At 36.7% G+C, this 27,249-nt stretch overlaps 6 protein-coding genes across 11 annotated transcripts; 3 read left to right on the plus strand and 3 right to left on the minus strand.

Annotated features, from left to right (window-relative positions):
* The first annotated feature begins 804 nt into the window (after positions 1 to 804).
* Positions 805 to 4,303, plus strand: LOC110754990 (Pentatricopeptide repeat (PPR) superfamily protein). The gene has a single exon (XM_021956129.2). The coding sequence runs from the start codon at positions 1,027 to 1,029 to the stop codon at positions 4,168 to 4,170; it is 3,144 nt and encodes a 1,047-aa protein (XP_021811821.2). The 5' UTR covers positions 805 to 1,026; the 3' UTR covers positions 4,171 to 4,303.
* On the minus strand, positions 4,236 to 7,837 carry LOC110754991 (DNAJ heat shock N-terminal domain-containing protein). Its single transcript, XM_021956130.2, has 8 exons — positions 7,407 to 7,837; positions 6,995 to 7,091; positions 6,798 to 6,887; positions 6,279 to 6,344; positions 5,562 to 5,630; positions 5,198 to 5,340; positions 4,626 to 4,710; positions 4,236 to 4,517 (listed from the first exon to the last, which is right to left on the minus strand). Exons 1-6 carry the CDS (start codon positions 7,751 to 7,753, stop codon positions 5,203 to 5,205), a joined length of 807 nt encoding a protein of 268 aa, XP_021811822.2. The 5' UTR covers positions 7,754 to 7,837; the 3' UTR covers positions 4,236 to 4,517; positions 4,626 to 4,710; positions 5,198 to 5,202.
* Positions 7,838 to 9,029: 1,192 nt separating this feature from the next.
* LOC110754985 (polyketide cyclase/dehydrase/lipid transport superfamily protein) lies at positions 9,030 to 13,759 on the minus strand. 3 transcript variants are annotated; one of them, XM_021956125.2, is made up of 12 exons: positions 13,294 to 13,759; positions 13,073 to 13,114; positions 12,647 to 12,878; positions 12,376 to 12,506; positions 11,745 to 11,853; positions 11,600 to 11,639; positions 11,273 to 11,362; positions 11,055 to 11,154; positions 10,799 to 10,935; positions 10,610 to 10,712; positions 9,700 to 10,388; positions 9,030 to 9,552 (listed from the first exon to the last, which is right to left on the minus strand). In XM_021956125.2, exons 3-12 carry the CDS (start codon positions 12,783 to 12,785, stop codon positions 9,267 to 9,269), a joined length of 1,824 nt encoding a protein of 607 aa, XP_021811817.2. In that variant the 5' UTR covers positions 12,786 to 12,878; positions 13,073 to 13,114; positions 13,294 to 13,759; the 3' UTR covers positions 9,030 to 9,266. The 3 variants fall into 3 exon arrangements, with proteins under 3 accessions (XP_021811817.2, XP_021811816.2, XP_021811815.2); XM_021956124.2 differs by having other exon boundaries at positions 13,073 to 13,183; XM_021956123.2 differs by lacking the exon at positions 13,073 to 13,114 and having other exon boundaries at positions 13,294 to 13,758.
* Positions 13,760 to 15,407: 1,648 nt separating this feature from the next.
* On the plus strand, positions 15,408 to 18,275 carry LOC110754972 (L10-interacting MYB domain-containing protein-like). 3 transcript variants are annotated; one of them, XM_021956106.2, is made up of 5 exons: positions 15,408 to 15,723; positions 16,435 to 16,774; positions 16,858 to 16,990; positions 17,125 to 17,456; positions 17,535 to 18,275. In XM_021956106.2, the coding sequence occupies exons 2-5, from the start codon at positions 16,442 to 16,444 to the stop codon at positions 18,087 to 18,089; spliced, it is 1,353 nt and encodes a 450-aa protein (XP_021811798.1). In that variant the 5' UTR covers positions 15,408 to 15,723; positions 16,435 to 16,441; the 3' UTR covers positions 18,090 to 18,275. The 3 variants fall into 3 exon arrangements, with proteins under 3 accessions (XP_021811798.1, XP_021811797.1, XP_088112083.1); XM_021956105.2 differs by having other exon boundaries at positions 15,409 to 15,723; positions 17,119 to 17,456; XM_088255957.1 differs by lacking the exon at positions 15,408 to 15,723 and adding an exon at positions 16,129 to 16,338 and having other exon boundaries at positions 17,119 to 17,456.
* Positions 18,276 to 19,078: 803 nt separating this feature from the next.
* On the minus strand, positions 19,079 to 19,726 carry LOC110754975 (agamous-like MADS-box protein AGL62). Its single transcript, XM_021956110.2, has one exon. The coding sequence runs from the start codon at positions 19,724 to 19,726 to the stop codon at positions 19,079 to 19,081; it is 648 nt and encodes a 215-aa protein (XP_021811802.1).
* A 4,515-nt stretch (positions 19,727 to 24,241) lies between these two features.
* LOC110754983 (uncharacterized) lies at positions 24,242 to 26,863 on the plus strand. 2 transcript variants are annotated; one of them, XM_088244173.1, is made up of 7 exons: positions 24,242 to 24,399; positions 24,533 to 24,673; positions 24,752 to 24,834; positions 24,924 to 25,082; positions 25,761 to 25,871; positions 26,164 to 26,230; positions 26,315 to 26,863. In XM_088244173.1, exons 2-7 carry the CDS (start codon positions 24,556 to 24,558, stop codon positions 26,593 to 26,595), a joined length of 819 nt encoding a protein of 272 aa, XP_088100299.1. In that variant the 5' UTR covers positions 24,242 to 24,399; positions 24,533 to 24,555; the 3' UTR covers positions 26,596 to 26,863. The 2 variants fall into 2 exon arrangements, with proteins under 2 accessions (XP_088100299.1, XP_088100300.1); XM_088244174.1 differs by having other exon boundaries at positions 24,270 to 24,446.
* The last annotated feature ends 386 nt before the right edge of the window (positions 26,864 to 27,249 follow it).

The following is a 27,249-nucleotide window of genomic DNA, read 5'->3' on the forward strand; positions in this document are numbered from 1 at the left end:
GGAAGGTCCGGGAAGATTGCTGCTTTACTTGGGCTCCAAGGCGGCTCGTTGGGCTAGATTTGGGCCTTTGTGCACTTGGTTGTAAAAGGGACTTCGGCCCGACCACGTAAACCGACATCTCGTATAATTGAATTTAAAAATCACATTGAAGTCAAAGAACGAGAAATCGTTGGTAGATAGTCCCAAATTATTATTATTTTGTTACAAAGTTATTTTTTAAACTACTCTAATGTACGAAAAGGGGGATCAAACTCAGGTGCAAGGAGGCGGGCACGCTCCCTTCACTCTGGCATTATGGAACTCACATGCTAATTATGTCAGATTTTCTTTGGTTGCAGAATTAAGCTATTATCTTTGTTTTTGAGATAATTTGTAGACAAAATGAGCATTTTTTTTTTTGTTATTTATATAAGCGATATTAGATTAAGGGGGATTTGAACATATAACTTTATGTGCAAGAGTTAGCTCTCAGTCACTTAAATTATACTTTTTTGCGAAAAATAAAATTTGGCTCAAGTTACGGGAATTAAATTATTTCAATGCAAAGTAGTATTTATTATTCTATCTTTTTTTTTTTGCCAAAGTATTTATTATTTATATCTCAATACAGTGATTATATTGTGTTTGTTGCATTTTGCCATCTCAGAAAAAATATTGATTCTACTTTTTTAATCGAGAAATAAAAAGTGGTACATTACAAAAGGAAAATTAGTTGTTAGCTTATTATTGGTATAACCGTATAATTTTCTTTTAAAAAACAGAAATTAATTTAAGTAAATTGAGCAGAGTCACGCCTGGTGGGACTCGAACCCACAATCCCCCGGTCAGAAGTCAGACGCCTTATCCATTAGGCCACGGGCGCCTTTGCTTTCACACCACAATATCTACAATTTTACGTGATTTCCTCGCCTTTTTATTTTTTCTGGTCTTCTTTTTGGTCAGACACTTTCTTTGTTGTTCTGTTGATTGATGAGATGTATCATGTGTATATGAATTCCCGCTAAGAAGAGAATTTGAAGGCAAATCATGAGAAGCTTCATCAAACTGCAGTCCTTGTGTTCGAGTTCAACCAGCAAGATACTTCATTTCCGCTTCTCAAAGTATTACAAGGCTGATCATTTTGCAACACTCAATAAACCATCTAAGCCTAAGAAAGCCCACTCAAAACAAGAAGCAGAAAGCAGCGGCTTTGGCTCGCTCTTCAGTGAAATAACTCAGATTTTGGGCGCTGAGAATGTTACTGCGGAGAAAACTCCGTCTGGGATTTTGATAACTGAAGAAGCCCAGGTGAGGGTTGGTGAGATTGGGGAAGAGTGCCCGCCTTGCACGCTAGCTGTTCGTAGAAATGCGGAGGGTAGTGTACTGCAACAAAAGGAAGATACAACGGTTTTGGAAGATGCCCACTTGGAAAATGTGGTTGAAATTGATGTTAGCCCGGTTGTTCATGAGGTTACAAAGATTGTCAGGGCGGAAAATGGTTTGGTTTCTATGGAAGAGCTGTTAGAAAACTTGGGTTTTCAGTTAGATTCAGAGATCGTTGACAAAGTTTTGAAGAGGTGCTTTAAAGTGCCACATTTGGCTTTGAGATTCTTCAATTGGGTGAAGCTCAAAGAAGGGTTTCGTCATACCACAGAGACTTATAATACCATGCTCTTTATAGCTGGGGAAGCCAAAGAGTTTGCAATGGTGGAGAAGTTGGTGGATGAAATGGAAAAGAATTCGTGCCAGAAAGACGTTAAGACTTGGACTATTCTTATTTCACAGTATGGGAAGGCTAAGTTAATTGGCAAAGCCTTGTTGGTCTATGAAGAGATGAGGAAATGCGGTTACGAACCGGATGCAGTGGTTTATAGGTTGATGATACGTGCACTCTGTGCTGCTGGAAAATCTGACGTTGCAATGGAATTTTACAAGGAGATGGTAAAGAAGGACATTGGGCTTGACACGAATTTGTACAAGCTGTTATTGAATGGTATAGCTAGATCCGGAGAGACTGGTGCTGTTGCCTTGGTTTCAGATGACATGATTAGAGTCTCACAGATTCCAGAACACATTGTTTATGGTTCTGTCCTCAAGTGTTTCTGTATCTCTGGAAGAATCAGAGAAGCTTTAGAATTTATTCGTGAGCTTAAGAACAGAGAGGTTATTCTTGGCCCTGAGTATTTTGAGACTTTGGTGAAAGGACTGTGTAGGGCTGATAGAATTGTAGACGCGTTGGAAATTTTGGATATCATGAAGAGAAGAAATATTCTTGATGGGAAGGTTTATGGGATTATCATCAATGGGTACTTAAGAATAAATGATGTTTCTAAAGCACTTGATCTGTTTCATAGCATGAAAGAATCTGGATATTTTCCTATGACTTCTACCTACACAGAGCTGATGCAACACCTTTTTAAGTTGAGTGAATATCAAAAAGGCTGTGAGCTCTATGAAGAGATGCTGGAAAGTGGAGTTGAACCAGATAGTGTGGCAATCACAGCTCTGGTTGCAGGTCATGTCCGCCAAAACCATATATCTGAAGCATGGAAAGTATTTAATAATATGAAGGAGAAAGGCATCGAGCCCACTGTCAAGTCATATTCTGTATTCATCAAGGAGCTATGCAGAATTTCAAGGACAGATGAGATTCTCAAGGTCTTGGATGATATGCAAGCATCTAATATAGTCATTCGAGATGACATATTTAACTTGGCTATACATCATATGGAGAAAAAGGGAGAGACGGAGAACCTTGAAAAAGTAAAACAGATGCAGAGAATCTATAAACTTCAACCACAAGAAGAGGTATTTAGTAAGGATCTGTGCAAGGGAGAGGAGCTCAATACTGGGTTGGACTTTAACCATTCAGAACCAGCAAGGATGGATCGCAATCCTTTATTGGAGCCACTTTCAAAAGCTTATGATGAGCAAGACTTGAAAGAAATTTGTAGAATTCTGTCCTCGTCAACAGATTGGTGCTCTATTCAGGAAGCTTTGGAGAATTCTTCTGTTGATTTCACTCCAGGGCTCGTTCTGGAAATTTTGAGGAGTAGCAGTATGCATGGATTGGTAGCGTTACAATTTTTCTCATGGGTGGGAAAGCAAACTGGTTATAGCCACACTACCGAAACTTATAACATGGCTATCAAAATCGCAGGACAAGGGAAAGATTTCAAACACATGAGAAGCCTTTTCTATGAAATGAGAAGAAAAGGTTTCTCAATAACAGCAGATACATGGACAATAATGATAATGCAATATGGTCGAACAGGTCTGACAGAGATTGCTCTTCAGATTTTTGAAGAGATGAAGTCTAATAATTACAGCCCAACTGGCAGTACCTACAAGTATTTGATCATATCTCTTTGTGGGAGAAAAGGTAGAAAGGCAGATGAAGCAATTAGAATATTCCAGGAGATGATTCGTGCCAATCATGTACCTGACAAAGAATTGGTTGAATCTTATCTTGGTTGTTTATGTGAAGTTGGTGAGCTATCAGTTGCAAGAAGATGCATAGATTTGCTCTCTAAAACTGGTTTTACAATTCCACTTCGTTATTCCTTGTACATTAGGGCTCTTTGTCGAGCTGGGAGATTGCAAGAAGCTGAAGCATTGATGGATGATGTCAGGGAGGACCGGTCGAAACTGGATCAGTACACTTATGGGAGCCTTGTTCATGGACTTCTGAGGAGTGGACAGTTAGAAGCAGCACTGGCCAAGGTGGATTCTATGAAGCAAGCAGGCATAAATCCAACCGTCCATGTATATACATCTTTATTAGTTCATTTCTTCAAAGAGAAGCAGATAGGAAAAGCTTTAGAAATTTTCAAGGAAATGCAACAGGAGGGTTGTGAACCAACAATTGTTACGTATTCTGCGCTCATTCGAGGGTACATGAACATGGAAATGTTTGCTGAAGCTTGGGAAGTCTTCCACAAGATGAAACAAAAAGGGCCATTGCCTGATTTCAGAACTTATTCAATGTTCATTTCTTGTCTTTGTAAGGTGGGTAAATCTGAAGAAGCCATGCAGCTTATACCTGAAATGTTGAACACAGGGATTGTTCCCAGTGTGGTCAATTTTCGAACCGTATTTTACGGGCTTAACAGAGAAGGTAAGCAAGATTTGGCTCGCAATGTAATGCAGCAAAAGTTGTCTTTAATAAGAAAACGTAAGTTGTTAACATAATTCCTAATCCTTGATTTACGGGCATGACTGGTATGGTGTTTGATTTGTCTCACTCTTCTGTGGCATTTATTTGGAACAATCTTTTCATTTTATAACAAGATAAATAGAACACTTAGATTCTGCAGAAGAGTGCTTGCCAGGTACAGCTTGTGCATGGACAATTCATCCAACAAGCATTCGTATTATTAAGAGCTATCTCTAAACCATCATAAGAGGTTACAGAATAGTATGATGAAAAGTACTTGCTGCTGGACCAAATGTCAGCCCAATCTTTGTATTTTCTGACATTTAATTTTTCTCGGAAGGATGCCGGGCAAATCTCAACCAGGTCGTCAATCAAAATCTGGCTGCAATGAGGAACAATCTAGGATCAGCTTTCATCCATGTAAAGTAAAAGAGGATAAAAGAAAATAACAAAGCATCACATTGTTTTTCCAAAATCCAAATATACTCACATGTTGCCATCAAATCTTCTACTTGTCAATCATGGAATTAAATTTGGTTTGCTCCAGAACCATACCAATTTCAGAACTGAAGTGCCTGAAAGTTACCAAATGACAGGCTCATTAGAATTATTCATATGTTCATAATATAATAATAAATAAATAAAGTTCCAATCTTTTCCAATAAAGAAATTTCTAGAAAAACCAACTGGCAATTCTGTATATTCGATTTATTACTTGACATTATAGGATGACAACATAAGTTCATAACCATATGGAGCAAATGGTGCCCTTCATTTTCCCATAAGTAGGAGGTCAAAGAGTTTTCTGGGTCGATACCTATGAAGTGTGTGTGTGTGTAGGCATGCACAACCGTAGACTACCATGCCTCAGAGAAAACCAAACACATATGCATTGGATAGAACAGAGCAAGACCAAACACATGAATTGGATAGAACAGAGCCCTTTACCCAAACTCAGGTTTGTACACGGACATAATTATACACTTTGCCCTATATGATGTCTCCTATACTCATGATGTCTATTGAATATTGATTATTTGGCTAAGGACTTGTATACACTACCTTGATTACAGCTTCTTTACAATAGTTTCTTTTACACGCTCATAGTAAGTCATTCTCCGGATAGCTTTTAGAGCTTCATCGAAGTTCCGGCTTCGAAATGCATTTGCAAAAGAGTTAGACCAGTGCTTCAGTTTCTCTTGCATCTGGATGAGCAAGAAGAAAAGTTAGTTAAGAAAAGAAATAAAATGAATGAAAGGGCACTAAACTCGCCATCATGCATATTCTGATTAACTTAACACGTGAATTAAAAAGGCTCTACAAATTAGACTGCAAGGCACATATGTGGCAGGATAAGAGAAGTGCCATGCTACTATGATGTTTAACTAATCATTCCCAAATGTATTTGAAAGGTCTCGGGTCATACCTGAGACTGAATCTGAAGTAAAGCCTGAGAGTCAGCAGCTTCTTCAACAGCTTCCCTGATTTCCAGAATCTGCAATTTCAAAGTCAGAAGGTATAAGAAAATCAAAGTCTTAAATGCAGACCAGATATCAGAAAAAGAAAAAATTGACTCAATGACTCTCATCAACTTCAGTATATCCATGCAAACAAAATAAATACAAGTCAGTGACTCCAAAACGTCTATAAATACTATGCTTTCTCCAATATTTATAACCCAAGTTTAATTTTTTGAAGAAAAAAATTATAGAAAAAGAAACTATCTCCACTACAAACCATGCCAAACTTCCACCACAAAACTGTCATGTCACTTGCAACATGCCCAACAGCCAAGGACATATTGATAACCTCAAATACCAATGCAAATTACTCTATGAAGCATGCATCAACTATCTTTAAGTTTACAAAATATTTTCACCATGAAAGATTTGTCAAGATGGGGCAGACCCTGATGGGTGATATTTGTCTCAAAACATGTGCACTCTAAATGTCAAAGATTCCATCTGATATAGAGCAACAAACTCTTTTGCAGATTTTCAGTCACTTTGCACCAAAATTTTGGACTATGGGAAAAATTATAATTTATAACGCGACAGTTACAAACAGATATAGTTGTTATGTCTGGAAAAACAAGGAGATAATATACTGCATGAAGACAACAAAGTCAACTTTTGCAAATTACCTCAGTTAACAACTCTGATTCTGAAAGTGTCTCTTCTTCATCAACATCCACACCTTCAAGCTTCAACTGAAAACAAAATAGCACAATTAAATTCTAAAACCCGTAGTATATATATAAATGTATATGTGTGTGTGTATATTTACCAAGTAACCACATTCGACCAAGACCATTTTCTGCTTAACAGTGCGGTTCTCGTAACATTGTTTTCAACACAACAAAGTGATAACATTCATGATATTGATGAGAAGAAGAAGAAAAAGAAAGGAAATTTCAGAGAGAATTGTATTCCTTGAATTGTTTTGTTAATCAGTTTCTACAGAGAGATTACAATATATACTTAGCCTTAGCTTTGCTTAGCTTCTAACACACACAGTAACACCTTAACTAACAGCACGTGACACCATAACTAATCTCGTGCTGACTCAGCTTAGCTGTTATACAATTACAAAGTACCATGAAAATGAATCAACTCTGAGCACAACAACGAATACAAACCTAATAGGCGAAAAGTACACTTACAATGTAGATTGCCCTCGCCAAGGGCTTGCTAAGTGTGAGGTATGCATCAATCACTCGAGCAGACTGTTCAGCAGCATACTCTCTTTCTTCCTAACAACATAATAAACATTAAAGCAAAACAAAACTTTCTCCTTCATATAATTTAATTACTATTTTTATATCTTATATTTTGAAATACAAAGATGTATCAGAAATACCTTCGATTTTGTATGAACAAGATCAGGGTGCAATTTTTTCTGCCAGGCTTTATACTTTCCCTCCAGATTGTCCACCACACTGTCATACTTTCTCTCCCTGTCAAAATTAATTTTTATAAGAAAAAAAGGGAAATCACATTGAAGAGTGAACACTAGCTAAAACTTCCAAATTTTCATTCTTTTTAAATTTGTGAAAGGAAATGCTCAAATCAGAATAACATAAACTAAAGATTTGAAACCATAATTCGTTAACCAAGTTTCAAAATTTTCACTTTCTTTCCACCTCCCTCTCCGCTTTCTCGGTAACCAAACAAATGCGAACCATAAATTCAAGGCAGAGAATAAAAAAACAACAACTGAATTCACGAAATACTAATAAGAATTTATAGTTCTCAAAGATTCAATTACTTACAGTCCAAATATCTGAAAGTAATCCACCGACTGATCCACAGGTTGAATGCACCGACAAGATGAACACAACAGAAATGGCACCGCTTCAGCAGCTGCACTACAGTTCCAACACTTGGCGCTGGCTTTCTCCGCTGATTGGGAGGAGGTAAAACATTTTCCGGGAATGTTGTGAATCCCGAGAAAATCCAATCCGCTACACGGGAAAAGGCGTTGGTGTGTTTTTACATTGGGTGAGAAGAAAGTGCCGGATTGAAACCACCTGGTGGAATTGAATGAGAAATGAGACCTCAGAGTTAGGGTTCGTCGGAGAACGCATGAGAGAGAAGTTAGTAGGTGTTTGTTCGACATTGTTGGAGCTCACAGACCACCGGCGATTGGGTTAACAAGTGTCATTACAACTTCCAGGGTTCAAGGAATAATGGCAATATTTTAGGGGACCGAGGAGGAATTTTACTGAAGGAGAAGGATAAAAGGGGTCTTATGCAAAGTGTATAGCCGATCGGCTATACTCCTTTTTAAAAAAAAATCCCGCGTATCGCCGCGCGGCTATACTTAATAAAAAAACCGTATTATAGCCGCCCGGCTCTACTAGTTTTATTAAAAAACACCAAGTATAGCCGCGCGGCTATACTATTTATATAATCAAGAAAGGGGGACCCGCCCGGTGCGAAGCACCCGCTTTGTCATAAAACCGTAGTATAGCCGCACGGCTATACGAATTTTTTTTTATATTTTAAAAAGAGGACCCGCCTGAGCCTAGTGCCATTTCGCCACGTGTCAAAAAGGTATAGCCGCCCGGCTATACGATTTTTTTTTATATAACAAGCATAGGATAGTCGTGCGGCTATTAAATATAATATACTTAAAGAGTATAGCCGCACAGCTATACTATTTATTAAAGAAATAAATAAGAGAAAATGACCCTTCTAGTTGCATTAGTTTATACTTTATAGATATTAATTTGCTAGTTTCGACATCTCCAAAGCAAATATTGAAGAGAGAAATTTCACCGTAAATCAATTTGGGAGTTCAATTTTTTCTTCTTCTTTTTTTGTGGGAATGTTTGCCCTTGGTCTACCTCGTTCTCTCAAGTGCTACTAAATTATGTTACTGCACATTAAACTGATAAGTTCAGCCACTATATAATATTTTAATAAGATTTATTTAAATTTTTTAAATATATATTATTTTTATTTAATAATGTGCGAAAATTATGTGTATAATACCTGAATTTATCTTTGCACCTGAGTTCCTAAGTTTGATTTCCCTTTCTCAAGTATCGCTTGTATAAGAAATCAAAAATCAAAAACCGAAGTGATCAGTGGTACAAGTTCTCTATTGTTCTTTGTAGGATAATGTCTGTTGTCAGTCAAATGCTTATGTGGTTCATACTGACAAGGTAAGCATCTTGTGTTACCAGACAATTGGACAAGAGAAGATTCACGACCAGGTGAGCATCTTGTTCTCTGCCATTTTCACTGTTTTATTTCTCGAGCATGGCTCATCCAAGTGGACTAGCAGTACTTTCATGATGGGAACTAAAAAGTATTCTCAAATCACAACTCTCAACTATAATAAGAACAATATTTTTCATCACAGAACCAATGAAAGAACAAGTCCCATGTTCTATATTAAAAAATAAATTTTGCATTACTACTTATTATGTAAATGATTATTCTAAGATATTGGTACATCCTTCACTGCCTCGTGGACCTTCTAAACAATGTATTATACATTTAAACATTCTATAAGTAAAATGTTACAAATCCACTCTTCAGTCATCTATTAGGCTTACAATGTAGAGTGACTTAACAAAACTAAGACTCTTGCATTTTCAACTTCCCAAAAAAATTGCCTGTCTTTAATTCATGCTGAAGCAACAGTACCGATGCTTTCGTTGCTGCCTCATCTTCTTTGCTCTATTAGGGCCACTTTCATCCATGTCATTTGCCTTGGAGCTCATGTGGTTGGTGGTACTGTTCATAATATCATCCAAGTCCAATACTGGTACCTCTGCAGTCCCATCTTTGGAGGAACGCAAGGCAGACTGGTTATTATCACAAGATATTGAAAGTTCCTGCTCTAGGGAAGTAGGTACTATTCTGTTCTGGTTAACTTCCTTTGACAGAGAATTTGATCCTGCATAGCTGGGACATAAGAAAAATAAAAAAAGGTTAACCTTTTGGCTCCTAGATAAAATCATGGTGTTAAAGGAAGGTATACGATTCGGAACCCAAATTTCTAGGAAAATGCGCAGGAAATGATTATGATCAATAATATACATAATTAATTACCTTAAGTTGTGAATGCCAGAGCTATTTGTCACAGACTTAGGCAAAGTCCTCTCAATGACTTCTTTAGATGCTTCAACAAAACGTTCACCACTTATACACACTCCACTTTCTAAGGCTTTTGGGTTACCTCCATCAGTTTCCTTTCGGGGGATTTCATTGGTGAAGCCAGAAGAGGACCGAATTTGAGCATTCAACCCATTTTTTCGAACCTTATAAATTACCTTTTCTAATGTTCCTAAAGCTTGTTCTACCTCAGAACTGATAACAACATTTCTCTTTCCATTTACTAGACCCTTTTCTGCAACTCTGTTGGATGTTTGATTCTCAAGCTGCCAGCCGTCTTTGCTCTCTACCTCCTCAATCTCACCAAAAGTGCTTCTGCCAGTAACTAATGCATCATCTGACATCAATTTACTTACAGGGTGAACTTGTGCATCATCTGGGGCAGCTTCACTTGCAGGTTGATCATTTTCAACTTTCTGATCCATATCCACCAACTTCAAGTCACTCATCTGATTTTTCATTAGATGTTCTTCAGAGAGATTGGACGTGTCACTGTTTAGCCTTTCTCCTTCCAGAGGTCTGTTTGGTTCATTAAGTGGAAAAAGAGCTTCACGTATCTGAGTGTACAGCGGGCCTTCCAAGGCCTTACTGTAATCTCCATCACAGTTAAGCTTAGAAGACACTGCCTGTAAGTTTGTAACGGTGTTAAGCATTGGAAAATGTGAGAAGAAAATGATAAAAACTGAGTCTCATGTCATGAGAATGAAGCGATGTTTCCATGCAGTTTCAGCAAAATGGCCAACATGTAAATTCAAAAAATTTATCCACCCCTTTCCTTTTTGAAGGCTCTCTTTGGATCTTGGAAATGGAAAGACAAAGGAAATTTCTGAGCCGGAAACCATATAACCTTTTGATAGAGTCGGAAACCATTGCCAATGAGCTGCCTTGAGAAAAAATTTATAAGGGATGGCGGGACAAAGTCCATTTTTATATCCATAGTTGCTATTGTCCTACAAAAATTGACAATGTTGAGGGCTTTAATTACAAACAACTGAACAAAGTGAACAAATTTCACATTCACGTCGCCATAGCTTACCGAAAGTAACTTCTTTCTTTGGTAACCTTCTGTATAGCAAAGCCACCCACCACATCTATCCTTACCAAATCCTTTGCTCCAGCAGTTTCCTCATTTGTGAGACCACGAACACCATCAATGCTTTCCGAATCAGAGACCTGAAACAGGATTTGCAATAAAGTCAGTTTTTCAGGTTTCTATCTTGGAATTCCAGGAAGATTGGACATATGGAAAGCAAAATAACAATTGAAGTCAACAGGCTATTTCAGTTAACTACCGATTTTAAGAGAACAACAATCAGATCTTCTTGGAAGTACTCAAACATAAAATAGTGTACAACAGCCTCCCTAGGTGAAAGTGGCCATGGAACCTTCATCCTTTCTTCCAAAAATATAAATAAAAGTCAGCATTTTGAATGGAAACATTCTCATAAGTGGAAGAAAAAAAAAGAATCTTTAACATATGATTTGGTTTTATGCCTTATTTTAGACAAACCTCACTAAAGAAATCTGTTCACCAATCCGGACCTTCTGCAAACATTTGGCAGAGAGAATTTTGAAAGTTGGAATGGTAGACTGAGGCCACCTGGGAGAAGGATACAAAACAAATTATTGTATAAATAAGAGTTAAATTCCTTTCTTACAGAATAAGAGTTTTTGTAATCTCTGTCTCTGTCTCTCATACACACAACATTTTATTGATGACAGACACGTTCGGTAACACGAAACAACTATTTCAACATAAATTTCCATCAAGCTGACCAGATCTAATTACAAGTGAGATGATAAATGAAATGCACATGCAATGATTGAAATGACTTACCATTTCTTGTAAAGGTCTGCCTCCCATGAGGCGCATAAACCTGCAATAAAATGAAACTTGTTTGTCTCAAAAAGACTTGACTTATTTAAAGTTCACCATTGTAGCATGAGGCATACGAACTTTCAAGTGTTTTAATTTAACTTACAGTCATCTACAGACCCGTCTACGTAGCCTTCAACAAGTAATGTATGAAAGGGAGTGCCTTGGATTCCCTCGCGATACATAACACGGAACTGTTCATTATCATGTTTTAACTGTAGAATGAAGTATATTTGCAACTATGTAAGTTTCACAATATAAGGGTCACAAGGCCTCATTAGTACAAATTCAATAACGTTTAATGACGACTGTTCAAGACTAAAATATGAAATATGCTTTAAGTAAATTAACTGTATTAAATTTTTATAATTTTAGAAATAAGTTTCAAACATGCGAATGTAACAATTTACAACTTTAAAATGTTAATGACAAATTGAAGTTATAGAAGTTGTACATATTAAAAAAGAGACTCAAACAGCATCGGTAAAGGCCCAACCACAGACATAAGAAGTCAGAACCTCTTATCCTTTATGAATGATAACAATGAAACTCATCAGCCTCACTTATTACAGAATTGATTCAATAGAAGTAAATTTATAGGTGTGGCTGTCAGGGAGAGACGCAAGCAGACTTACACACATATACAATACAGGAAAAAGTGAAAAATATTATAACCAAGAAAACAGTTCCAGAGCAAAACAGGATTCGAAGAAGATAATGCAGATTAGATAGCATACTTTCCATTCAGGATGTGATGTGGTCTCACAAGTAGTCAATCCCTTGTCATCAACAATGCAAGCACTCCTCAACATGTCAAGTAAATTGGATACTTCAGCAGTCTTTTCTTCTATCACATTCTCATTACATCCTGCAGGACCCATAAAGCTAAAATTATTATGTGTTCGCCGAATACAATTAGCTTTTGTCAATATTTTCTTACACTATTTTAAGATACAGGCATACAACCGGTGGCTGATTAAAGAACACAAAAAGAAAATAATTAGCAACCTCCAATTTCATTTTCGGAAGAACGAATCAGCTGTTTCTTGACAAGGAGTTTTAAGGCCTCCTTATTTGTTAGATTAGGAGATGCCAGTGTCCTGTCCAGCCTCTCTCTGTACTGAGTGATCTTTTGTGTTTTCTCCATCTTTGCATCTCCAACGAACTGGGAAGAGCCCCCCTAACAAAGCTATGAGGGAAATTTAGGCCTGGTATTCCTGACAGACTTCAGTTTCAAACCCTGATTTATTATAATTACATCCAAAAAGAAAAATTAGAAACTGCAATCAAGGAAGCTCTCTATGATCACCAGTAGCAATAGAATTCTCAATCACCAGCAACCAGAAATAGATATTTAAGCATATCATTGAGCATACACAATGAGCTAGCCTCAGAAACAATACTGAAAAATATCGAAATTTACAAGCATACTACCTGAGAGCCAATAGAAGCTGAAGGAAACTATCAGTCCAATAACTGAAAGCATAAAATTTCTCAGCTTTGACCAGTTGAATTTAAAAATGAAACAGAAACTAATTCATGTCCCTTGCAAATATAAAGTTAGCATGAAAATCATCAAAAACCAATCCAAAACAACAGAATAAATAACAAAAATGAAAGTACCCATAATTCAAAATCATAAAACTTTAACTCACAGGAAGCTAACTCTGCGGAAAACTATGAACAGAACCCAGTTCCAGTTGCTTCACAGCTCTGAAGTCTGAACAGAACCCAGATTATAAAACCTGAAATCTTCACTGTTCAAATGCAGATCTCAATAAAAAGGAATGATTCTCAGCTCTCTAACGAGAGACAAGGCCAGCTGACGTTGATACCGCCCAGACGGATGTTGAACATGGAAGGCCTATTTTTCCTTGGGTGTAACGGACTGCTGACGCATAGCAGATAACTAAACTATCAATATAATCGTAAATAACAAAACAAAACGTATTTGTTTTAAGAAAAATGAAAATGGAATAAAAATGGCAGTAGAGAATTCATGCGGTTGGTTTGCAGTTGTACTTGTATTGTCTTTAAGACAAGGATGAAGAACAGTGTCGGGCGGGTGAGGCAACACTTGAAGGTGCCTGCTAACCACATCCTTAATAAGGTTGGTGGGGGAAAATTAATAGGTACGGAAGAAAAAAAAAACCTAGCAAATTATAGCAAATACGTAAAAGATGAAATCTGAGTCGGAGTCATTCTTCCCTATTATGGTTGTGTGCAATTACAAGAGATTTCTTTGTCACGTAATGGGAGATATAGACAATTTTATAACTCGGTAATTACATTTGTATGCTCGCAATTCTTATAACAGTAATGTTAAATTCACCAAGATAGAGTTTACTTGCAAAATAATTCTTCGATATCTATTCAGTGTGCCGGAACTAGGTTTTTCCTTTTGGTTGGGCTGGACGCATAAGATGGTTTTGGATTGAGAACTATTTGGTATGTGGATTAAATTCTAATAAGAAGAAAAGATAAAATTTAAAAGAAATTCGGGTAGACGATAGCCTGGTCAATCACAAGTTAATTTCATGATGATCTTATACGTTAGAGATAAATAAAGTAAAAATAAATGTATTTTAAATTATGATTACTTCAGTTGATCACGTGCATGTCCGAGCATTGCTCTATGAATTTTAGGGTATGTCACATCTAAATAAAAAGTGAATGCTGTAAGTATCATCATTATAGTATATCGTTGATATAAAAAATATCAATAAAATATGAGTTACATTACTTAACACATCTCTGATCTAGATGATATAAATACTAGTTTGTTTTTCAGAATGATCACATCAAGAGTATTAAAACTATTAGTTATCGATTCAATTGATAGTAATAGTGGTATTTGTGATAACGTGATACTAACCGGAAACAAAATTCCCCGATCAAGTTTGATGAGTGCATTATACTTTTAGAATGATGTTGTTTTTGAGCAAGACGGGTGAGTGAGTCAGACGCGTGTTATTCGCATGAGCAGTGTCGCACGTAAGGAATTAGGTGACGTCGGAATGCTTCTTACTTTGTTGGGGCGGTGGAAATGGCATGACCCCTAGATTCGCTTTCCCCCACGCGCCGATTGAGTATTTAAATGGGGTGAGCAAAATTGACTAGTTCATTATCCACCAACCCTCCACCCTCCCTCTCTAGATAATTTTCCGAAAAAAGAACAGAGCATTCTTTCTACATCATGTTATGGGCCTCCACTCATCACACTTGTTTTGCCACTTGCAAGTAGGTGGGTGAGTAAAATAAATGGACCTCTCTTAAAAGAAAAAAGGGATAGAATACTAATATGGTGTTAGTTGGTTTGGGTCAAGAGATCGTTCTTTGTTAGTGGCGGTAGGAATTTGGGTTTACAGTTTGATGGTGGATTCTTTACATTTGGTCCCCAAATTTAACATAAAAAGTAACAAATATGACGATATGACCAATGGTGCTAACGAATGTGATTTGAGGGACTAGAACCAGGACCGGCCCTGAGATTTTCAAGGCCTGAAGCGACGCCGAAAATAGACCACACAAGAAAAATCTATATGGGTGTAGAATATTATAAAATGAAAGATATAATATCATTTATTTTATATATATCTCTATATAAGAAAGGACTTGAATTAAAAGCTAGACATCACCATCACAGCTGGCGTTGAATATGACCTCACAATGTAAAAAAAATTATTTTGGGGCCCTCTCTTAATCTAGGGCCCAGGAATGTCGCACTTCCTACTATGGGTTAGGGTCGGGCCTGATTAGAACAATTAAGGGTGGGCATGAGCTGAGTTGGATCGATTTTAGTCTCAACTCGTAATCCAACCCGATATATAGTGATTTATGATTATTTTTTAGGCCAATTTAATTCAACCTAAATGTTTTGTGATTGGGTTGATCGGTTCGGTTGAGTAACTCAAAATCCAACCCGTTGCAAGTAAGTTTTTCTGCTAGTTTAGCCCATTCCTAAAATTAAGCTAAAGCCAAATCCAAAGCCAAACACCAGTTTTCTCACTCTTATCCGTGGATAATCTTATTCCGTTTTTTTGCCACCCACAGTTCGTTGGCTCAAGACCAGTCCAATCCAACAGGTACTTTCTATTCTTCACCGCTGCTTGTTTTATCAAAGTTCTGATTTTTATCCTTTTTCCATATGATTTCTGCTTGTATGTGAATTTTAATTTTTCTGAATCTTGAGAAATCGTCCGGAAACGGTTTCTCGGCAACCAAGCAGAGGATTAGGGTTTCTATCTAATTGTTTTGAAGCAATTACGCGTTGTTGGTTAGTCGAAGATTTGAAATCCAATCAAAGTTATGTGGCCAAAATAATTTTGCAGCCCTAAGAACTTTAAAAAAATAAATAAATAAATTATTTCTTCAGGAGTTATAAGGCTGAATCTTATCAATATTAAAAATAAAATAAAAAAGAGTTATAAGACTGAGAGTAGTAGGGTCTTGACTAATGGTGGACAAGTTTATGTGGGCAGTCTTGGTGGGGAAGGGGGGCAATAGCATAAGCAAATGGTGGCAATGGATGAGCCTTTAGTGTAGCACAAAGCGGCACGGTGGTTGTGTTAGCAGTGAGATTGATGGTGGTTGCATTGTTGGTCTAAGTGGTTGTGGATGAATGTCTAATTTTGACATTAAAAGCAATATAATGCAGCATGCGGTTATTTACAACTACAAATCTGGTGTTCATCTAGGCAGTATGAGCAATTGTGACTTAAGTACCTCTTTTAAGTTTATTGCATTTTCATTAGCATCAGCTGTTCTTTTCATTGACAAGAATCTTAAAATTGCAGGTGAAGGATGAATTCTGGTTTTTCTAGCACCGGTGACCATTTGAGGGCTAACTGGACTCCACCTCAAGACAGCTTCTTCATTGACCTTTTGCTAGAACAAGTGAGCAAAGGGAACAAAACTGGTCATGGATTTAGGAAACAAGCATGGGCAGATATGATTGTACTCTTTAATACCAAATTTGGATTTAAGTATGATACAGACATTCTGAAAAATCGATACAAAAGATTGAGGAAGCAGTACAGTGAGATGAAGAGCCTTGTTGATCAGGGTAATTTTAGATGGGATGAATCGCAACAGATGATAACAGCTGATGATAGTGTATGGAATGACTATATCAAGGTACACCATTTTACCTAAATCTTTAAATTCCACTGTCCACAAAGTAAGTTATTTTGCAGTTAGATTGCATATGTTCCATGCAGGCCCACCCTGAAATGCAACCATACAGAACAAAAGTCGTTTCATATTATAACGAGTTGTGCATAATATGTGGGCATGCAGTTGCTGATGGAAGATACAGTCTTTCATGTTATGATGTAGACTTTGAAAACGAAGGTACGTATAGTGTGAGAAATTGCTATTCATCACTGTCAATTTGGTGATCTTTAGTTAAGCTAATTTTCTATTTGATCATTATCTGCAAACAGTGTTGCAACATTATTAATGTTTCTCAAATTTTGTAGCAATAGGAATTGATTGTCAAGATCCCATTAATGATGATCCTAAAATTGAGTGGTCACAGACTATGGACCAATTTTTTGTTGAACTTATGTTGGATGAGGTGTGTAAAGGGAATAAGGCCGGTCGCTCTTTCAAGAAGAAATCATGGGTGTCCATGATCACATCTTTTAATGAGAAATTCGGATTTCAGCGTGGTAGGGCTGTCTTGAAAAACCGGTATAGTATATTTAGGAGGCATTACAGTAGCATTAAGATTCTGCTTGATCAAAGGGGGTTTAAGTGGGATGAAACAGAACAAAAGATGGTAGCTGATGATCGGGTCTGGAATAAATATATCAAGGTATATGAACTGTTCTTGATTAATTATTAAAGGGAAAACACTGTCTATTGCTTGTACCTTACTTTGTTATGAATGCAGGCACATCCCAGTTTTCGTATGTATAGAAATAAAGCTATGCCATATTATTCTGATATGTGCATCATATGTGGAAATGAAGCTAGAATTTTGAAAAAAGCTACTTCAAGTTGCAATCTAGCTCTTGATAAGGGAACCCTTGCAAAAAAAACTGATGGAGAAGCTATGCCTATTGTTGACAAACATTATGCTCACGGAAAACCATTAGGTTCAAGCAGTGTCAAGAATTTATCAGATCAAAAGAAAAGGCATTGTCCTCAAATACCAGAAACCTTACAACAGTCTAAAAAAGCACAAAGAACGGATGGAGTTGAGGCCGTTAATGCTCTAGAAGATATGGCAGTCGCAGTGTCTTCATTGAAGAAGAAACTAAAGAAAGAGGAATCTGTATCCATAGAGAAGGTTATTGGTGTCTTGAAGTCTATACCAGACATCGACGATGATCTATTACTAGATGCCTGTGACTTTTTAGAGGATGAAGGGAGAGCCAGAATGTTTTTAGCACTGGATGCTGCATTCCGAAAGAAGTGGTTGATGAGAAAGCTTCGTCCACAGTAATCTATCTTTTTCCTCCCCATTGGCTGTAGAAGTGTATAGCTTTCTCAATTCACCAATAAAGTAGTCAAGAATTATAGTCATTATACTGTGCTCTGGGTTGTAGTAAGGGTCATTGAATTAGTTGATGTAGGGTTAAATCTAATGACAGTAATATTTTAATTTATTTTCTATTATTTTGACAACATATTTTAATTTCTCTGTCTCTACTAGGGCTAGAGCCTTGCTCTTGTATTGAATTTATTTTATGCGCAGCCATAAAATGGCCTTCAAATTTGAACTTCCTTGTCTGTGAGTCCAAAAGATCTTTTTGGTAGATAGGTCTGTTGAATGCATTAATCAAGAATTGCTAAATTTTACTATTTCATTTATGTTTATATCATACGATTTGAATGAATAGGATTCACATATTTTAATTTATATATATTTTTATATATAAAAAAAATTTAGGATTTGACAACACACATATTTCCATTGTGTATAGCAACATGACAACATTAAAAGCATGTTGTGAAAACCTAATTTGCAACGCTCATAGGATGTTCATAGGATGTTAAAAGAATGGTATAGTTTCAGTTTTTGAAATATTGTGAAATAAGTTTAAACAACGTGCATCGATACGTACGACAACATCAAAGAGACATTAAAAGTGCACGCAAGCGTGTTGTCAAAGGACATCACAACGTTTATTACCCGTTGTTGAATACAAGTTTTGGAGATAAAATTTCCATTTAGGTCATGCGATTTTCTTTCTTAATGTTAGTTTGCAAGAACAATAAACATTCCATATATGTGTGTAGTAAACTTTCCATGCTTATGGTCAAAGCATCAAATAATATCTAACTCTTACCAAAAACAAAAGAATCAAGAATTTAATAACGACATCAAATGACAACAAATCGAAATCAAAATTCGTAAACTCAAAACGAAATTGATAAAATTTAAACACATTTTAACCTAATCTACCGCGCCTCCATGAAAACCAAAGATCATTAACCACAGCGGCCATTACGATATACACCCAGAAAATCCCTCGCAGCCAATTTACGCCTCGCCATCTCATCCAACTGCATGCCCACCTTAGCCCTCATATCTTCTAGGGATGTCTTGAACTGCTTGAGTTCATGCAACTTCATCTTCTCAGTCGGCTGGTCCCACCAAAACCCACGGCCTCCACTCCACTCCTCCGCCACCTCCTGTGTCTCCTCCTTCACTAGTCCCATGCTTCCGCCTCCACCAATTCGCAATCGCAACGAAAGGCTTTCTTGATTTGGACTTGTTTGGTACGTTGTACCAGAGTGGGACGGATTGGACTGGACTATACTACTTTGCGTATCCTCGTCATCACCACTCGCATGCATGCAGTCAGCGCTGGTGCTTGTGCCTGCAAGGCGGGAGATGACGGAGTCCACGGAGGGGTGGCCGAAGACAAACGGCCTGCCGTGGGGAGAAAAGACGAGGATGGCCACCTCAGCGCCGCAGAGGGCACCGAGTTGGCTGGCCTTCCTGAAAAGGCCGGTTCTTCGCTTGGAAAAAGTGACCTGGAGGGAGCTTGTGTTCTGTATTTTCTTGATATCAATCTTTTTGCGGCCTATGGTGCGTTTTTGTTTTGTAACAGTGCTACTAGAATCGTCTGACATATCTCTAGCCAAAAAACAAATGGAGGGAGAGAAAAGATTGATTGAGCAGGCGATGTATACTAGGGTAGGGTTGGTGTTTCTATAGAGGAGGAGATATATATATATATATATATATACAGGAAGAAATATAGAGCGCCTTTGAGGGGATATATACTTGATTAGGCAAGGAAAACCTCTCAAAATCAGTTTCGGTTTCCTTCTTCGTTTTTGATTTAATTTAGTCTTGATATATATCCAAAATGTCCCCATTTCAAATGGGGATGTAATTTTTCAATCAATATTATTTTTGGTAACCTTTGGTTTCTTTTATAATTTAAAAAAAAAACAATTTTACTTGCTCGGAATGAAGATTATGTACAAGAGAGCATTTTAGGAATGGCAAAAAAAAATAAAAATAAAATCAGAATGTTTTGTTTCCTACAAGTTAGTAAGCATGTAAATATGGTAAGAGTATTATCGTTTTCCAATTTTAGGATTTTACTTGTAAGCACTTTATGGTAATGCCTTGTTCAAATTCATTCCTGTTACAGTTTTTTTTATCATTCTGATCCGTTTCCATTATAATTTAGTGTATATAAATTTGTAATTAGTCTAAGTTTATTTTTGTTTCTTTTTTTCAAAATGTTGCTTATTATTAATATTAGGTCTACAATGGGCCAGACGAGACATTTAAGGCCAGCTTAGTTGTACTTCATGTTGTGCTCGGACCGCTTGATTGACTTAATGCGGTGTTACATGTTTAGTTATAACATATTTGAAGTTTTGCTATTAATTATAAAAGAACAAAATCTCATATTTGATTTGCGGAATAAATTTTTGGGAGCTTCACTAATATACCCAAAATGGGTGCTGAAATTATAAAAAAAACCCCATATGGAAAACACTTTATAAACACACCCAAAATCCATTTATTAAATAACAAATTAGTGTTGAAGTTCCAATAAATTACAAGCACTGCCACTATCAAGCCCAACAGAAAAAAAAACTCAAAAAGCACCCAAAACAACCCCAGCCCAAACTTATAAAAAAGCCCAAAGATTTTACCATCTCCAAAACCATAATTTCGTTCAAAAAAATGAAAAACAAAAACGTAACTTCCAGCCTGTGACTTCAATTAACCATCTCTGCCAAACGTCCCTTCAGTCACCGTCTTCATCAAAGTGTCTTCTTCATCTCTCGAAACCGAAACTCCATAACCACCACCAAGCTTGATCTACTTTCAAAAACAAACACCACACACTGACCTCCACCTACAAAACCAAGACAAAATTTCATAGAATAATTTCAACAAGAAAACGCTTCAAAGGTAAGACATTTACAAACCAAACCTACACTGTAATTTTGATTAATTGCTATAGAGTTCCAGTCTAGGGTAATAACAGTATTTTAGATTCGAATCAAGGACAAAATCTTGAAACTATATTGGATTTCACTATTGCATTGACTGCTTACTATCAGTATTTTAGTCGCTAGTTTACTGTCATCTGATTAATGGCTGTAAAGTTCCAATATAGGGTAATAACACTGCTTGTTTCCTCTGAAATCCTATTTTTGATGCATGTATACCACTGTAAAATTTCAGTATAGGGTATTAATACTGCTTGATTCCTCTGAAATCCTATTTGTAATGCATGTCTACCACTGTATAGTTCCAGTATGTGGTAATAACATTGGTAGACGTGCATTAGAAATATGATTTCATAGCAAACAAGCAGTGTTATTACCCTATACTGGAACTTTACAGTGATAGACGTGCATTAGAAATAGGATTTCATAGCAAACAAGCAGTGTTATTACCCTAGACTGGAACTTTACAGTGGTAGACGTGCATTAGAAATAGGATTTCATAGCAAACAAGCAGTGTTATTATCCTAGACTGGAACTTAACAGTGGTAGACGTGCATTACAAATACGATTTCATAGCAAACAAGCAGTGTTATTACTCTATACTAGAACTTTACAGTGGTAGACATGCATTAGAAATAGGATTTCATAGCAAACAAGCAGTGTTATTACCCCATACTGGAACTTTACAGTGGTAGACGTGCGATTTCATAGCAAATAAGCAGTGTTATTACCCTAGACTGGAACTTAACAGTGGTAGACGTGCATTAGAAATAGGATTTCATAGCAATTAAGTAATGTTATTACCCTATACTGGAACTTTACAGTGGTAGACATGCATAAGAAATAGGATTTCATAGCAAACAAGCAGTGTTATTACCCTATACTGGAACTTTACAGTGGTATACATACATTAGAAATAGGATTTCATAGCAAACAAGCAGTGTTATTACCATATACTGGAACTTTACAGTGATAAACAGAAAAAACACGAATATACTCAAATTCAACTGAAAAAGCATACCTCAATTAGTATGAAAACCAAACCGAATATCACAAATTTCTAACCACATCTCAAACAGCAAATCCACAACCAAACATAATCTGAAATCAATCCAAATTATAAACAAAAAGAAATTAAAATCACAATTTAAAACTCAAACGAATATCTAAGTACAAATTAGAACGAAATCAGAAAATCCAATAAATTACCTCCAATTCAGCAATAACAAAAATAAACAGATAAAATCAAGAAGAATAGTATCTGCATGTCAAATTTATACTCCAAGACTGAAAAAATTAAAAATGAAAATCTAATCAGCAACTTAATTAATCAAACATGAAATCACCATACAAGACTGAGAAGCATCCCAAGTAAAGCCAGGGTGATCAAGAATTGCCTTCACAGAATTGTATCTCTTCCTCAGAACATCGAGGTGGTTCTTCAATTGTTGTTTATCAAACTTGAGACCAGTCTGCCTATTGAATTCATCTCGGATAATCTTCCATGCTAACTTTGAAAAAGCACCGCTACTCCTATTTCCTTTCCGTATTTGCTCAACCAGCAAATCTGCAAATATTTTGGTACAAAATGTTGTCCATTTGGCCCTCGATTGGTCTTGATCCGACTGATACACAACCATTTATTCGATAAACACACCACTATCACTGTGATATATCAAAAGAAACTTCAGAACCAGAGCAAGACATCACTACCAATTAAACAAAGAAGATATACGGCATTTTGGAATATATCGTCGGTGGAAATTGGCGATTCGTCGGGATTGGTGCAGGTGAACGAGAAATCGTCTTCATCTTCGTTCTTCTCACAATCACCACCGGCGTCGGCGTTCTGAAAGCCTTCGTCCGGCAATTGACACCTCAAATCTACAAAGTAGCCACAGAACTCCGCGAGCTTAACCATTAGCTCTGTTCATATCGAAAAAATGGAAATTAGCGCCAAATTCAACGAAGAAACTGAAATCGAGTCAAAATTCAAGTAAATTAAGCAAAAATCAAAAGGAAAATAACGAATTGAAGCAGATGAAACAAACCTGCAAAAGAAATGGAGGCATCGGCGGCGAGAACACGTGTGAGGCCACCGACGTAACGGAGATTGTCGTCGGTCTTGTGTTGGTCCATGGCTTTGAGACTGTTTGGTTTACTTTGAAGGCATAGAGAGGGAAGAAGGGAGAGAACATAGGAGAGATGTGGGTTTGAAGGAGGAGAGGGGCTTGAGGCTTCAGACCTCAGGGAGTGGTTTTGTTGAATTTTAATGTTCTCTGCATTCTATAGATTCTAAACGAGATCCAAAACTAATTTAATACTAAAAAGTGTAATAAAGGTATTTGATCTTATTAATTAAATTTAAAAAATATACAATTGTTGATTTTTGGGTTTATTTTGGGTGTGTTTATATATAATGAATGGTATAGGGTATATTTATAGTTTTATGTCTAGAAATGGGTATTTCACTAAATTTCTATAAATTTTTTGGGAATGAAGATGAGAATGAAATATGTTCTTTACAGTGTTTGGGAATGCTAGGAAATGACGTCTAATAGAGGCTATCTTCTTTCATTCTTAAATTTGGTTTGTGCAATATTATGAATGAAAAGTTGTTCAATCTTTCAATAATACTCTTATTTTTTAATTAAAAATTATTAATAAAAAGTGATATTTGAATATTAGAATAAGGGTAAGTTAGTAAAAAAAGAAGAGTTCATCAGATGTTTTCCCATGAGGGCGCAAAAATTTCACAAAAAGGGCCATGGATATGATATTGATGCTTAAAATGTTGATGCATACGAGTATATTACATTTCTAAGAGTGCACTTAATTAATTTGTGGAGTCATAATGGAAAGGAGCCATCTGCCATTCTATCGATTAGCCAAACTATACATCCAAATTCCAATCCATCATTGTGTTGGTAGATCAATGGTTGTGCAAAAAATAGGGCTATTGCACTTTTGATATTTTTTTAAAAATATATTACTATCAGGGATAAGCTAATTAACTAATTTGTGTAATCCTTTTTTCCACAAAGAAAAGACTATTTATCCTTTTACTTATATTATAATCCCTTATGAAAAAAAAAGAAATAGAATGAGCTTCTTGTTATTTATTTATGTGGATAATTTTAAACCATATAAATTCTAAATGAAATAAATATTTTCTAAAATATTTTTCCAAAAAGCTTCAGCCTTCAAACTTTTAGTCCCGTAAAAATACAGAGAAATGGGAGTATTAGGTTTGCAGCGGTAAGAGGGCTTTGAGAGACTTCAAGCTTGAGGCTTGCGGTACCGTTCTGGTTTGAAAGAAGGCTCAGGTAGGAGTAGGTCGATTTGGGTTTTGAGCAGCCATCAACAAAAAGAAGTGAACTTTCAGATTTCCCAGTCTCAGATTCTCAGCCAAATGCACAAATATAATACTGAATGTGTGTATTTTTCGTGTTTTGGCAGGTGGGTTTTTCTCTGTTGCAGCCATGGTGGGTTGGCAGAGGCATCTTCAGTCAGCAATCCGTCAAATTGGGAAAAGGGTGGAATGTAGTTACAACCCTTCTGCTAACTTCTCTTCTTCTTCTTCTTCTTCTCGCTTAGAGGGTTAGTAGCTTCAAAATGTCCTATTGCTTAGCTGGTTTTATAAGAAAGTGTTGATTAATAAGAATCTTAATGTTGCAGGTGTCTTGCCTTATTTTCAAACACTTTGCAAACCATCTTCTCCAACCATTTCAAGGCCCCTTCATCAATATTTTCAGCACTTGGTAGTTGTGATATCTGTAATTTTTATGTTCTTTCGATAAGTGTTCATTTCTGTATTGTCCTCAACTTGTCTTGGCTTTTTTTGTCTCAGGGAATTTCGAGTTCAAGGACTTTACTAGCTGAGGAAACACCTTCTCCATCTCCATTGACTCCTCTTCTGACATCAAAGACTGGAAAAGATGAAGAGCACAAGCAAAAATCACTGACTAAACCTGATAAAGTTCAAGCTATCTTAAAGGGCATCAAACAGGTATTGATATTGCACTCTGGTTGCATCGTTATAAAGCTTTGTAATGGATTCTAAAGTTTTATGGGATTTGGTTTTTGATGCATCTGGGCATCAAACACTTTGTTCTATCATGTGGTATGTTCCTTTGCTGCCCAATAATCAAATTTTATTTTTGGGTAAACATTTATGCATGACTACCAATTTCACCTTAGAATTGATGACCAATGAAGAGGGAGGAGGGGGGGAGGTGGTGAAAACAAATTCTTAGAAAGGAAAATATCATACCTGTTTCTGATTATGTGTGTAATGTATTTAGAAATGATTGGATGGCTGACTGAACAAGTTCCTCTGAAAACAAATATTATTCCTTTTTTCTGATTATGTGGGTGTGTGTGATGTATTTAAGAAAGGACAACAGTGAAAACAGTAATCTTGCGACCTTCTCTATGCCACAGGGAGGCATGCCTTTTGTTAAAAATATGTCTATTCCTTTTTTTTCATTCAGTTTGGATGTTAATGGTCCTACCATTGGAGTTGTTTCTTGGATAGTTCGTGTTCTTGCAGTTTAGACATTAACGTAAAGGATCCCTGGTCACCTAAATGGCTGTTCTAAAAGTTGTATAGTTGATATTATTTTCAAGTTTCCCCCTTATACGTAAATACTTTTAGTGATTTTAGCTCACTCACTTTCACTCACAGAGTCCTAAGAAGGTTAACTTGGTTGCTGCACTGGTACGTGGTATGCGTGTTGAAGATGCATTGTTGCAGTTGCAAGTGACAGTAAAGCGAGCTTCCAAAACTGTGTACCAGGTGATACAGCCATCGTGCATCTTTTTGAGAGGACAGGAATGAATGGATTGAACATTTAAGTGATTTATTTTTTGAATTATTTTGACTTCTGAGAAGACAGGAATGTGAGAGATGCATCTTCTTGTGGTATCATTGAGAATTTTTATTTTTAATTTTACTTTAAAGAATAGTTCTAATCGGTATAGAGGTTGGGTATTTCACATGCGATGGCTTCATTATGCTCATGTCTTACTAACACGAAATAGAACTTACAACAAAATTTCAACATTATGTGAGAAACTACCATTTGCAGGTCATTCACTCAGCCCGAGCAAATGCTACTCATAATCATGGGTTGGATCCAGACCGTCTCCTTGTTGGTAAATAATGAAAGTGAAGTTAAATTCCTCGTTCTCTTTGTTTCCAATTTCAAACCTCATTCTGCATTCTCTCCTTATTTGTAGCTGAGGCATTTGTTGGAAAGGGATACTTCAAAAAGAGACTGTCCTACCATGCTAAAGGCAAATGTGGAGTTAAAGTGAGACCAGAATGCCGACTGACAGTGGTAGTAAGGGAGATCACCCCTGACGAGGAGGCAGAGATAGCCAAACTGAAAGTTAAGAATTTCGTGAAGCTCACAAAGCGCGAAAGAAGGCTTGTTCCTCACCAGCTTATTGAGACAACTCCAATTTGGAACCGCAAAGGCAAAGCCCGTGAGCGTGAACGAAATGGTGCAGCTGCATGAGCAAGCTTCCTTCCCATGCTTTCATATTCTAAAAGAAAGTTTTGAGACTCCTCCTGTGTCCTTGAATTTTGATAATGTTCCAAGTGTGAATGATGAAGTGCCAGAGTAGGAAGAGCAACCTTGTCACAGTTTCTGGTAGTGGCTGCATGCAGTTTTAAATGTGTTTTTTTAGCCATTATAGTTTTGAACGCTTGATATGTTGAGTATCGTCATAGTCCCTTCTTAGTTGGCTTCATTTGAGATAATAAATTATTACCCTTTCCCCTTCTTCCTTGGCCTCTTATTGAAGCAGAGAATGAGCTCTTGCTCATGTTTACGCCTAAGTGCAGTTCACAAGTAAACAAATGAAAAACCAAATTATCCGTTAGATAGTGCAGTAAAAGAAATATGGAGTTTGTGTTTGCACTGCTGTTGGTTCCAGAATTCTCACAAACAGAACGACTGAAAATGGCAGCCCCTAAACTCTTTTGGATATTGGTATTTCCTTTTTAAGTTTAAACCGTACAGACTACTGTGGGGCTTTAACATTTCTCGGCAGGCTGTATATTCCAAGTGTCCATTTTAGTATATTAGCTGTATATTTGTATAAGAATCTTCAAATGTTTTGGAAAGGTTAGAGACACTAGTGGGAGCAACGATTATACAACTCAAATT

This window comes from Prunus avium, chromosome 7, assembly GCF_965620075.1.
Source record: "Prunus avium chromosome 7, drPruAviu1.hap1.1, whole genome shotgun sequence".
NCBI classification, from domain to species: Eukaryota; Viridiplantae; Streptophyta; class Magnoliopsida; order Rosales; family Rosaceae; genus Prunus; species Prunus avium.